General features: G+C 40.4%; 1 protein-coding gene across 3 annotated transcripts in view; it reads left to right on the top strand.

The window, feature by feature from the left end:
* The first annotated feature begins 1239 nt into the window (after positions 1–1239).
* LOC104955515 (protein Wnt-7b) overlaps positions 1240–12775 on the top strand; it is a 31377-nt gene continuing 19841 nt past the window's right edge. Inside the window, exons 1-3 of one of the 3 annotated variants that reach the window (XM_010782854.1) lie at positions 1240–1521; positions 1620–1888; positions 9102–9328. In XM_010782854.1, the coding sequence (XP_010781156.1) occupies positions 1818–1888; positions 9102–9328 (298 nt within the window). In that variant the 5' untranslated portion in view covers positions 1240–1521; positions 1620–1817. Of the gene's footprint in view, positions 1889–4376; positions 4807–9101; positions 9329–12775 lie in introns of those variants that run through there. The other 2 variants (XM_010782853.1, XM_010782852.1) reach the window with 2 other exon arrangements.

Raw genomic sequence — 12775 nt, 5'->3', positions numbered from 1 at the left:
TGTCACCCTGGGCCCGCATGTTGACTTTCATTATTTCTAAAAATCCATCTGGAATTTTGATGGGGATGTTTTGAAGGAAAAGGCCTTGAAACCACAATGCAGGGATGTCTTGAAACAAAGGTCTCTGCGGTTTTGTCTGTTTCTCGTGGTCAACAACAGCCCAGCAGTCTCTGCGCTCAGATAGCTCATGTCTTTAATTTTAGTTTATGCCATCATAATTACAACACGTTAGCCGTTTTTCATGCAGTTTCTTGGAAATGTACTGAATTGATGGTAAATGTGTTCTCTAAAGAAATTGAACTTAGACCATAACATGTAGACAGAAGGGAATGGGGTTCATTAGATGATTGACTAGCTAGGCGGAGAGGGGGAAAATATCCGGACGATTGTTGTTTGCTGCAGAAACACAGAATATTTCTAACTGTTGTGTTCATATAAAATGTGACAAATAAATGTAACATCAGAGTCCTTGATTATGTTCTCTACCGAGTAGGATATTAGCTGTGCTACTTACTTACTATACATTTAATCACATTTCAATTAAACAATAATTAAGCTTATTAAAACATATTAAGTGGGTTATTTTGATATTTTAAGAAAAAGATCCTTTAAATTATATAAATAAATACATTCAATCATTTTGAAGATGCATGTTGGTTTAACCCACAGTAATGCATTGTTATCTTTATTCAGCTTAAACCTAACACTGTTTTGCAGAGCACCCACTGTGTTTCATTCTTGATTTTAAACTCACTGTAATGCAGGAGTTCCCCTATAGTGAAAAGGTCAATGTCTGTATGTTGTTGCCACCAGAGGGAGTCTTCCTAGTCAGATAAAAGCACCCAAAGGAGTTCACTCTGTTTTTTGAACATCTGCTCAAAATTCACAACATTCCAACTCAAACCCAAACAATATTTATGTTTTGTTTTTGATGCTTTGTTCAAACATTGCTCTCTAAATCAAAGTGACTGACAGAACTTCCCTGACACATAGTTATCATGACGCCAGTTCATTATTATTAGTCATTATTAGTCATGCAACTGTAATTTTTATTCATGCATCTGGATTCTGGAAAGTCATTCCTCGTCTGTTTGACTTTATGGGTCTTACTGTTGTGGTGGAGCTCATCCGGGGGAGCCCACACTGGTGGGGCAATGCCCTATGTTGCCTAGCCTGGGCCACAGGCCTATAAAAGGCAATTTCACTTGGTTCCTTTTAGTTTTCTGTACAACAACTACACGTGTAGAGCTCAGACTGGAAGCCCGTCCCATCCCCTGCATATCCATGCTGGAGGAGGAGGAGGAGGCGTGGAGCCCTTTTGTTACCTGTGTTAGACTACCTGGCTGTTGCAAGTTAGTTACATGGAATGCGTTAAGATGTCTGTAGAGAAAAGGAGCAGTGGGCGATGTACAAAGCTCTAAACAAGACAGAATCCAGAGGGTCGACAGGGTAGGAGCTAGTCGTTTTTTCTACCTGCATGGCGCAGCAAATGGGAATCGTTAATTAGGCTCTATCGTGAAAGTAAGGACGAATAGGAGGCACTTCCTCCAAGAACTCATTCACCTCTCAAGTCCGACCCTCTCTCAAGTTTCATTTTGGACTTCTTATCCACCTTTCAGGTCGTCATCAGCATCTCACCTGTACTGCTGGACCATGGATTTCACACGGTCGAAGATTTCAATATCTCTTCAGCTCAATGTCGCGGGAAACAGGCGGTATACGTGCATCTGGAAGGGTTAGGAAAGCTGCCAATGTGAACGGAAAGCGTGTCCACTTTACGTTACAGTGCATGGCCTCTGGACAAAGTGCCAACGATCATGCACAAACCCCTCCGAAAGTGGAGTCTCAACGTGTTCCTGTGTTTCGGCATCATATACCTCAGACTTGGGTGAGTTAACTGTGTTTACCTTCGTTGTCTTTAAACGCCCAAACATGGAAATTTCATTGCGACACTCGGACTATTTAACTTTTAACAGGGAAGTTCCAGCTGCCCTCTGACCTCAGACTTAACCATAATGTAAACACATCTGTTTTCACCTGGTGTTTAAAAAATATATGTTGATCATGATAACTAAACACCTGCATCTGAGTGTGTAGAGCGTACAAAAGTGTCAGATCATGCCTACACACAATATGATCGATTCGAATTCGCCTTAAAAGAGCTATTAAATTCACCTCATGAGACTATACTGCTTCTTTTTCGCACGAGATAATTTGAGCCGCTGTCATTGCTCCAGATCCAGCTTCACCCTGCATACCTTCATTAATAGAGGCAGACTGAGTTGTATTTCCACATTCCATCGGCCAGACACAGAGTTTTTACCTGTTTTGCAATACCTCACCTTTATGCATAAACACAGAAAGACTTCTATCCATTCCTACTCTGCTGTGCCTATCGCAGTGCCTGATCATATTAGGACCCCCGTGTGCACACTTATAATCATGACAAAATATGTCTCGTAAAAATCTGTGTAGGAAGTATTTTATTTTTGTTCACGCTGTGCATGCTGGTTAATTTTTCTCGACTTATGAAATGTGCATGCTTAGTTGTGAAAACATATCTTATGTTGATGGTGACCTCCCTGAAACCTATACTTAAAATGTAATGTACAGTATAACCAGTGATGGAATAAGTAGATTATTTCCTCAAGCAAAACTACTAGCACGGTCTAAAAAAACTTAGTTTAAAATGTTACCTGAGTAAAAGTACAGAAGTACAAGTCTGCTTAAAGTATCAAAAGTAGAAGTATTCATGGTGCACAAGGACTCTTTTTAAATGTTGTGTTTCAATTGTGTGAAGCAAGTTTTGGATACTTTATGTTCTAACGAGTGGATTAATAGTGTGTAAAATGTAAGTTAATGTAATCAAGTTACTTATGACAAAGTCACTAGTAGTAACTATGTTAAATACATATAGAGCAAGTACAATATTTCACTCTGAGATGTATTGGAGTCAAAGTAAATTGGCAGAAAATGGAAATATAAAGTATAAGTACCTGAAACTGATACTTACTTTGGTAAATGCACATTCCTCTGCTTATAACTAGTTAATGTCTTAAACTAATACTGAGTATTTGGGGAGATAAATGCCTATAGTTAAATGAAGAGGAGGAAAAAAAGTAGTATATTGCCTATTTTAATTTGTCTAACAATATTGCATATCAGTCATTATAGATAACTTTTATGTGGGACTACATTTTCTTTCTTGAACAACTGTACCCAAACAGTTAATGAGAAGTTAACTGAATTATAATCTGTCTCACAAATAGACTGGTTAAGTCCATTCAACCTTAAGGCTCTTTCATAGTGTTTTTGGAGATTCCTGCTGCCACAATGAGCCCAACCAAAAAAAAAAAGTCTCTGCCCTCCCTGAGAGGACCTCATGTGAAGTGAAGCGTGTAAATGACTTCAAGTTCCACAGATGCTCATATCACATGACAGTAGCTCCAATAAAGGGGGAAAGTCACCCATCTCCGTGTTTACTGAGCCTGAGCAGTTAGCTCATTCCTCCCATCCTTTTACTCCGGCTAAATCTTTCATTGTACCCTCTTCATTTACAATGACTGGAGCCTGCAGGTGTTGAGTGAGAGTCACGATGCTGAGGGGATAAAAGCCCTGCTCTCACTAAGCTCTGCGACCAAATCTCCACAAGTATTTTATATCTCCTCGCAGATCTAATCTTGGGAAAGAAGAGTGCCATTTAAAGAAAAAAAAGAACGTATTTTACCTTTAGCAATCCGACAAGATTATTATGTAATTTCAAAGCAAGGTCCCAAAATGAATATTTGAACATAGGATGACTGCCATGACATTGAAGCAGACAGGCAGACAAAGCAGACATATTATAGACGCCTATAGGAATATTATAGTGTTACCACAGGAAATAATAAGGTCCCTGAAATTCATATTCGAGTACCACAAATATGCTTTATTTTATGTTTCTAGGGGAATGTTATAGGAAAACTTGTTACAATACACACTGTATATGCCCAAGCATATCATATAATCCAAATATTGTGGGACGTAAGGACATTTCTTGATGGCTAATGCCCTCCAGGCACCCATACTGAAATATTAGGAGAATAATACATGTCATATTATAAGGACTTTATTGCATTTATATGACACCAACTTGTTGATTCAGAGTGACATCCTGCCAAAGAAATGTGCAGATTTTTTGCACATGCTGTGATGATGGTGTGAGGCTCGAGCAGCCAGCGTCTATGTTTGTTTATTTTTGGCTGGATGGTGTGGTGGGGAGGTGGGGTTGGTGAAGGGGGGGTGGGGGTGGTGGGGGGTGTGATGATGAATGAAAACCTCCTGCACGTCCAACGGGGATCGGATCAGTGTCACCCTATTGTCCCGTTGTGGCAAAGTGGGCGGATAGCAGTGTCTCTCCCTGCCCAATGGCAGGCACGACTCTCATGAGAGTGGAGAGAGGCACTTTTCTGCCATGCAAAATCCCTAAAACCATCATCATTCCGGCTCGGGAAGCCACAGTACTGTGTAACAGCCTCCGCCGCTGAGAGATGACAGAGCCAATATCAGCGCACACACGGCCCTGGGAGCTCGGAGCTGCGTAGAGCCACCGCACCAAAGACAAGCAGACGCACAGCACCTCTTTTTGATTCTGTGCGAAAGGGACCTAAAACCGGGAATTATAAGGGAGTTTTTCATCCTTCGTCTCACTCAGTCCGAACGTGGCCATTTGCTCAATGTCATCATGATCATCTTCTCGTCGCGCAGTGTACTGCTGTCAGTCTATTACCCACAGATCTTCCTGATCCTGACGAGTGGCAGCTACCTGTAAGTCTGAGCCAATTAACGGTTTCCTTAATGAACTTTCACAGAGAGCGCGCTCATCCTCAGCAACAGACGCACGGATTTGGTTTTGCTCCCGTGCAGCTTTCCTACCGGGCAACGGGGTATCCTTCCTTTTCATTTAACGCCGGTTCTGATATGAATTTTCTTAATTCTCCGGGTCCACAGATTGGAGTTTATTTTAAGTTGTTTATATTTTGCCATCATCAGGCTGTAATGGCACAGGGAACAGACGAAGCACAACTCCAAATTAAGCAGTACATTGGATTTTATTGTAGGATATTTTTCACACACTTCCTAATGTTATGCAAGCGTAACTTCAGCAGAGAATATTCATTATTGGTAAAATCACCGGGAAAAGGATCCATATGGGAATTAACTAATTGGCTCAAAACCTGAAGGTGTAATGTGCCGTGTGCAGAGGAGCATGTCTTGTGAGTAAGCAGTTGTGGCTTGAGTCTATCTGTCGTATCGCAAATATTTTAGCAAGAACAGAAATCTTATTGGTAACGGCTACATGGATTCATTTTGGCCACAGAGTGGCAGAGATGTTCAAGACAATTGGATGCTGAGATTCGGTCTTTCTTCCTGTGAGGGGAATTTAACATAATATGTGCACTTTAACGCATGCGAGCGCCCATAACGGTCAGAACGTGTGACAGATTATCTCTGTGCATTACCTCATCTTTGATTGATTCTCTGAATTAAGATGTTATCTTATCAAACCCCCATCTTAGAGCATATACCTGCAACAAACACGTGATTGACACTATAATGCGCTGTGGCTTTGCATTAAACGAGAATTAATCTTGCTGGAGAACTGGCTTTCTCAAAGCTTCCAAAAATAATTACTCAGCCATGCTCCCTCGCTCCTTCCTTTACTGCCCGGAGACCCCAAACCTGATGCTGAAATAGATGTGGTTTTTGGTTTTTCGGTTAAAAGTGGGTTACACTGCTAAGTTTAGTAATGTATTGCACATTAAAACTACACACTATTGTTTGATTATTTAAGTATGTTTTATGTTGAAAATTAACCAGAAAATATGTTTTAAAGGAAAACATTTATTGATCAAAAAATAATGCAATGTCCTTTATTCAAAGAACCAGATCTAATGTTTTGGCTTGTTAAACTGTAAAATTTCTGGAGCTGTGGGTGGCAAATGAGCCGTCAGCAAAAGGATCTGACCAGCAATCGGGCAATTGCACACCTCACACACTCCACTATCGAGGAATTTCACACTTAATGTTCCAATGACAATAAACAGACCTTTTTCACTCAGTTTTGTTAATATCACACATGGCCTAACCGGTGTGATACTTTCTCAGAACAGATATAAACAGGATTTTGTTATGAAGTAAACACCTTCTGTGCACAGATCATTGTATTTGTAAATGAACACCAAACAAGGAAAATCCTAATCATCAAAACCGTTAGATCCAGCTCTTGGAAAAAGAAGAGCACATTTTCACTTGACTTATTTAAGTTGTGTCTCAGGTATTTTTGAGAGTGCATTCCTCGGTAGAAGATGCATGCCTGGCAGCTTAATAGTGTGTCAGTTAGGTTCAAAGTACTTGTTTGATGGAGTAGGTGGCTGTGAGCATGCTGCACGCCATGACTATAGACTTTCTCTTTAGGCCAAACTACCCTCTGATGGAATCTGTAAGCTCCTCACCTCTCACACTGCTACTGGCTTTTTCAATCATGTCGTTCCAATTTCTTTTTTTTTATGTCAGCCCAAACTGGCAGAGGCCTCTCTTTCTCTGAAATGTTATGTTAGATGTTTTGTATAATGTGATTTTCTTTGTGTTACTGAGTGTTACCGATGTTCTGTCGGATAAAGATAAAAATATGTGTGACCTGTGTTAAGTCCCTTGCACAACTAGTTTAGTGATGTTTAATCAATCCAAAAAAACATTTGAAAGAACATATAAGATTTGTATTTGATTTTGTATATGAGCTTAATGATATGAGCTTTTACCTGTGCATTAGATTCTGCAAAAATGCATGCCACCTGTTGCAGAGCAATTAACAAAAACAACTAATTCATCCCTCTATGACAATTGCATTAAGAGTTCAATCAAACACTGAATACTTTGGGTCAATAAATTCACCTTATCATTACTCTGACATCTGAAATATGAAATCATACTTTAGAGCTGCTGCTGCCGTTTTATCTGATGGTGGATCTGTGACCGTGGGTGAGCTTGTCCCCAAGCCGCTGGCGTACATACAAGTATGCGCTAAGCAAACAGAATCGCATTTGTGCACTTTGATGATTTCAGGGATTTAAAAGCTTAGCTGTGGAATTCTCTGTTTGGTGTTGTCTGATGGTTCGGTTTGCCAGTAGTACTGTGATTCTGTGAATTAGCAGGTGAACGACATGAGAAAAAAGCCAAGAGGGGAATTCACTAGGAGGTCTGTTTGCAAGACCTAAAAATATCCATGTGCTGTAGCTTTTTAAGTTGTGCACTAAAATACCATAGTAATACAAATTAATTGTATGGCCTTTGGATTAGCATAAACAAACCACTTCTTTTCAACCGTAACATCCTTTATTTAAGACAGTGCATTTATCCAGTTGCACATTACTCGTGTTAATGAGCCTGCCCTTTTGCTTTGTAACAACTACATTTCAGCGTTGCCATGAACAACCACCTATACAGCAGCGGGTCACAGAGGGTCAGAGGAGTTCAGGCCTGTTTAACAGCAGAGAGAGCGAGGAGTGTTTAAAAGCAGCAGCAGCAGCAGCCGGCCACAGTGTTTCCTGCAGATAGTGAATGCACCTGATGAATTCATGGTTTTTATTTCAAGTTGTTTAATTTTGACAGCCTTCAGTTGAAGTGTAGTGATGCACATGTTTAGACTAAAACATAACTTGCTTATTTTCTGCTTTGTTTTAGGAAACACATATTAGCTTGTTTACTGTAATTTAAAAGATTTCTTTCAGTTAGCTCAGTTGCAAAATTGACTGCCGTGTGAAGACAATGTGCTTAGTCCTCAGTCCAGTAACATTTAACTTGTGTCGCTGCAGTGAGAATCTATTTCAACTTGTATGATAAAAAGTTTTTCTGTCTTGTGAAGAAACTCAAGCAAACAGTGAATAAGGGAACATGGGATCTGAGGGAGATTTCTAATCAACAATCATATCTTTCTTCTTAGTCAAGAGGGCATTGTATCAACAGAAATCATTGTTTCTCCTCTTTTCTTTTCACTCCTCTCACGCCGCTGTTGCTTTTCGCTGACACACAACTTGCCCGCGTTAGTTTGCCCCATTTGTGGTGAAGCCTTTGGAGGCAGACGTCATACTTCAAAGCTGCCGTTTGCCTCCACGCTCGTTTATGGCTCCCATTGCCTGACATGTTTGAAAAGTATGTATCTACATGGTTTCGAGGGCTGTAAACAGAGTTGTGGAGAAAGTCAGCACTTTGTTTAGCTGTAATCTGTTTTGGCTTTCTCAGTGGTTACAAAGCCAGCTTTAACATATGTTTTGATATGATCACATCCAGAGATCAGATATGATGACGTCCCCCTGAGGGGAGTGGAGAAAGGTGTTTGCCATTTGCGATGCAGCACATTAACACCCTGTGGATTAATGCGACCAGTGTCGAAAACGGGTACATATTTTCCATGCAAACCAATCTTCCGATGTGGCCAAAGTAACAGCAGTCTGTCATGAAATGTATAGGCAGCACTTTATACCCTGTATAACTTTCAAACACATAATCACACAAATCATAAAGAATAATATTTTGTGTGACATTTGGTTAAAATTTGAACCCTGCATTTACATCACAGAAAAACAGTTTGATGAAGTGTGTATACTGTTTTTGCATAAGAGGCAAGTCTGGCAACTATTCACGGCAATTTGTTACTTAACAACTTATAAAAAACGCTTTATAACTAATACACCATCCAATCACAACCTTCTAGAAGGCTGATGTCAGTTCTCTAGTTTTGATTATTTATAAAGGTTTTTGATGTAACTTTAATCCTTTAAATAGTAGTTAGTACAGTGTTCACTTCACTTTGGAACACTCATCAATCACTTGTTAAAATGAATTCTGTTCTGGAGAGTTTTATATAAATGAGTCAGTGCGGCCGTCCTCTAAAAGTCCTAACTGAGTGTGTGTCTGTGTGTCTGTGTGTGTGTGTGTGTGTGTGTGTGTGTGTGTGTGTGTGTGTGTGTGTGTGTGTGTGTGTGTGTGTGTGTGTGTGTGTGTGTGTGTGTGTGTGTGTGTGTGTGTGTGTGGTGTGTGGTGTCTTTCTCTTCCTTTGGCAGGGCCCTGTCCTCGGTGGTGGCTCTGGGTGCCAACATCATCTGCAACAAGATTCCCGGGCTGGCACCTCGCCAGCGGGCCATCTGCCAGAGCCGCCCGGACGCCATCATTGTTGTGGGCGAAGGCGCCCAGATGGGCATCAATGAGTGTCAGTACCAGTTCCGGTATGGACGCTGGAACTGTTCGGCGCTGGGAGAAAGGACAGTCTTCGGTCAGGAGCTGCGAGTAGGTCAGTCTGAGTTTTTTCACAAATGGGAAAGTGCACATTGTGTGCTTGTGTGTGTATTTGTGTATGTGGGAAACCTATTCTGGGACTAATAAATTGGGATATCTTTTGAAAAAGTCGTTTTTTTTGTTGCTAGAACTAAGATTTTATTTAAGGTTTGTGTTCAATCATAAGTTACTTTTGATTTAAAGCTTTGATTTGGAGTGAAATTATTCTGGTTTATGAGTTTAATTTAGAATTGTGTGCAAGGGATAAGGTCATCACCTGAGAGTAAGGGATATTGTTAATGATAGATACACAAGTGTGTGTGTGTCCGATGTTCCATCACAATGGATTATTTCACGATGAAACAACATGACAACAATGTATGACAACTTGGATGTTGTGTGTGTGCGGGATGCAACTCAGAGGACATTTATTTCTGCATGTTAATCATTTGTTGTCGTTTGGTAATAATAATGAAGCCAACCATGGGAATACCAGCAGTTTGTTCCTGTAGTGGGAATAGGAAATGCGTGTTTCAAGCCATCCTATTGTCTCAGTTTTAAGGAACTGTACAAGAGGAGTATGAAATGTGGTACCAGCCCCGACCCTCTGAGCCCCATGAAATATGGCTCCTCACAAGCCAAACCCAAGCTGCACACATCACACAGTCAAAACTCAAACCAGCAACACGCAGTCTCTTTGGCTCTCTATTGCATAACCATTCGCGTTGGCATTGAAGAGGACTTCATATACTGATGATTCTATTCCATTTTTAGTTGTCCTCTTTTCAATTGACAATGTTGTATTTCCCCAGCGCGCTCTGGTTTCTGTTGATGTAGCTTCTGCAATGGGACTGTCGGTTAGCGGCATGCCGACCATTGCTGGCTTCGGCGAAGTTATGGAAAAGCTACCGAAAGGCACTGCGGCCCTAATGGGGAAAACGTATGGTTGAAAAATGATATCGCAAATGAGGAGACAACTAATGGTGTTATTGCAGAGAGCGCTTGTTGAACCAAAATAGATGGACACATCTGTTGTCAATCGGGCTAAATTGGTTGTGTCCATGCCTGGCGGGACACATACGTACAGCAAAAGACCTTAAGCAGACAAACATTTACATTTACGATGCTTTTGTTTGAGAGACTTGGCTCTCCGCAAACCTCTTTTGCATCGCTTTTGTTTAACAGGTTTTTTTTTTACATTTCCTTTCATTTGGAAGATGCTTTGTTGCCATTATGTTGCGGTCGGGCTGTGCATTTAATCCAGTGGCTCTGTTAACAATCACTCCTCTTAAGGAGTAGCTGAATTAGCTCCAGCTCTCCCTCCAAAAGCATTTTTTCTTTGTTGTGAATGTGGCGCTTTCATTTTAATGGAGCTCATGTTGTTTTCCTCCCCACTCAACAAACCCTTTCCTCCTCCTTTTGGTCTGTTCTTTTATGCCCTTTTGAAGGGGGCGGGGAGCTAGAAATGATTTAAGGCACTGGTTCACTAGGCATCGTTTTGTCTAATCTGCATTTCTGTAGAAATAATTTTACATATTATACTGGTTACTAAAGCACTTTGCAGGATAGAAACCTACATTTAGCAATTCTAATTAACATATTTATTTTTTTCTCGAATGGGAATTGTAAGCATTCACTCATCCTTTTGTATTTTACGCCATTCACCCCTATGGGGCTCTTTCTCCTTTTGACAGTGATGCCACATCTACATCCCATACTGGCGTCATCTGAATTTCACTCTTCTTGTTTGGTTTCTAGTGGATTTGCACAAATAAATGCATCATGCTTCTGTACTGTGCACGTTTGGTGACTGTTGGTGTCCACTTCTCATCCGAGGGAGATGACTGCCGGGTCTACTGTCATTTTCCTATAATGAAGGGACTTAATGTCTTCTCAATAAAGTATGACGTCTTCTTGTAGACCAACATGCAACTTCATTTAGCTGAGAGCTCCCATGACAGATTTACAAACACATTATTGTTTTGCGTTTTAGTTCTACGTGATAATCAACATACATCTGTTGTCCCATTTGAATCCTACATGCAAGTCACATAGGTTAAGATAATCTTATACCTTTTAGGGCCCATAATGGGGACATTTGCAGTGTTACAGTTGTCAAATGCTGTTTATTTGATAAAAAAGAGAAAACACACTGTAGCTCTGTTTTTGATTTTAAAAACTTTAACAGGAATGCACTAGGACAGGGTGTTTCCTCTCTTCTTTCTATTAATCAATGTTTCCTCCACTCCATAGGGGTTAAAGGAAAATTGTCCAATTGTTTCTGCATTGACAGTGTTGGCATATTATGTGAAAGCCATGGCTTGAATTTGTGATGTTGGTTCATGGTATTATAAGATAGAACCAGCACTAAAGAGCTTAATGTGCTATAAGCATAAGTAACTATAAAAAAGACATGTTTTACATTTCAATTAATCATTTCCGTCAATAAATGCATTGTACAGACACACACATTTACACACAGGTATTATTTTCAACATTATTTTATTATGTTATCAACTTTAGTTAAATATATGCCAAATGTTTATGATGAAATATAAATTCCTTCTCTGACTTGAACTTTAGTTACAGAACAACGTATCAAATGAACTACATGGAGAAATCCTCTCTGAAATATACCAACATTCATCTGAGCTTCTCTTCAGCTCGCCCAGGAATGTTAATGTTTCCTGATGATGGAAATATCATTAATTTTTTTATCAAACAATTGCTGCCCAAAATCTGAAATTGGCGCCATTTCTTTTCTTAACCCTTTCCTGTTGGTGTGTTCCGGCTTCTTTCTGGGTCTTTGCTCGGCATTGAAAAGAGACCTGTTGGTATATAAATCCGTGTTTAACAGACTTAAAAGCATCCCTGTGTCAGATGTGCCACTCATCACCATCTTTGCCTACCTGAAATGACAGGTAGAGTGGGGCAGCTGTTAAAGTAGACTTTAAGGTAATTTAAAGGCACCAGTTTTCTGACAGCATCAAACAGTGTTTTGTTTTGATATACAGTACACTGATTTGCTCGACATCTTCCCTTGATTTACCTTTAAAGCATTCTTGGAGAGTTCTGCTCATACACAGTTTCACTACTTAACTAATAATTGATGTTCAAGCCTTTTCTCTCACTGTATTTCAAATCACGTATATTGTTAACATGGACATACATTTTGTCAAAAACTCTGGCTGTTTCCCCTAAACTTTAACGAGCCATGAGCTGGGTCCACGTGTTGTTGGTGTTTGAGGCAGTGGGATGACGCTCTCCCCTGCTGTAGATGGGAATGCTGTCTGACAGTGCTCATTCAGTTTAGCAGTGTCCCACTTGGTCACCGTGGGAGACCACAGAAGCCACAGCTCCTGCAGAACTGCACTGCCAAAAGTGGGCGATTTAGCGTTTTTCTCTCAACACCTTATTGTGAAACTGCCCTCCACTCGCCTCGCACACGACATTCTCGGCTCTG

Source organism: Notothenia coriiceps, unplaced genomic scaffold (assembly GCF_000735185.1).
Source record: "Notothenia coriiceps isolate Sejong01 unplaced genomic scaffold, NC01 NC01_scaffold00024668, whole genome shotgun sequence".
NCBI lineage: Eukaryota > Metazoa > Chordata > Actinopteri > Perciformes > Nototheniidae > Notothenia > Notothenia coriiceps.
The sequence above is the reverse complement of the archived record's forward strand: the minus strand, read 5'-3'. Positions and strand labels throughout refer to the sequence as shown.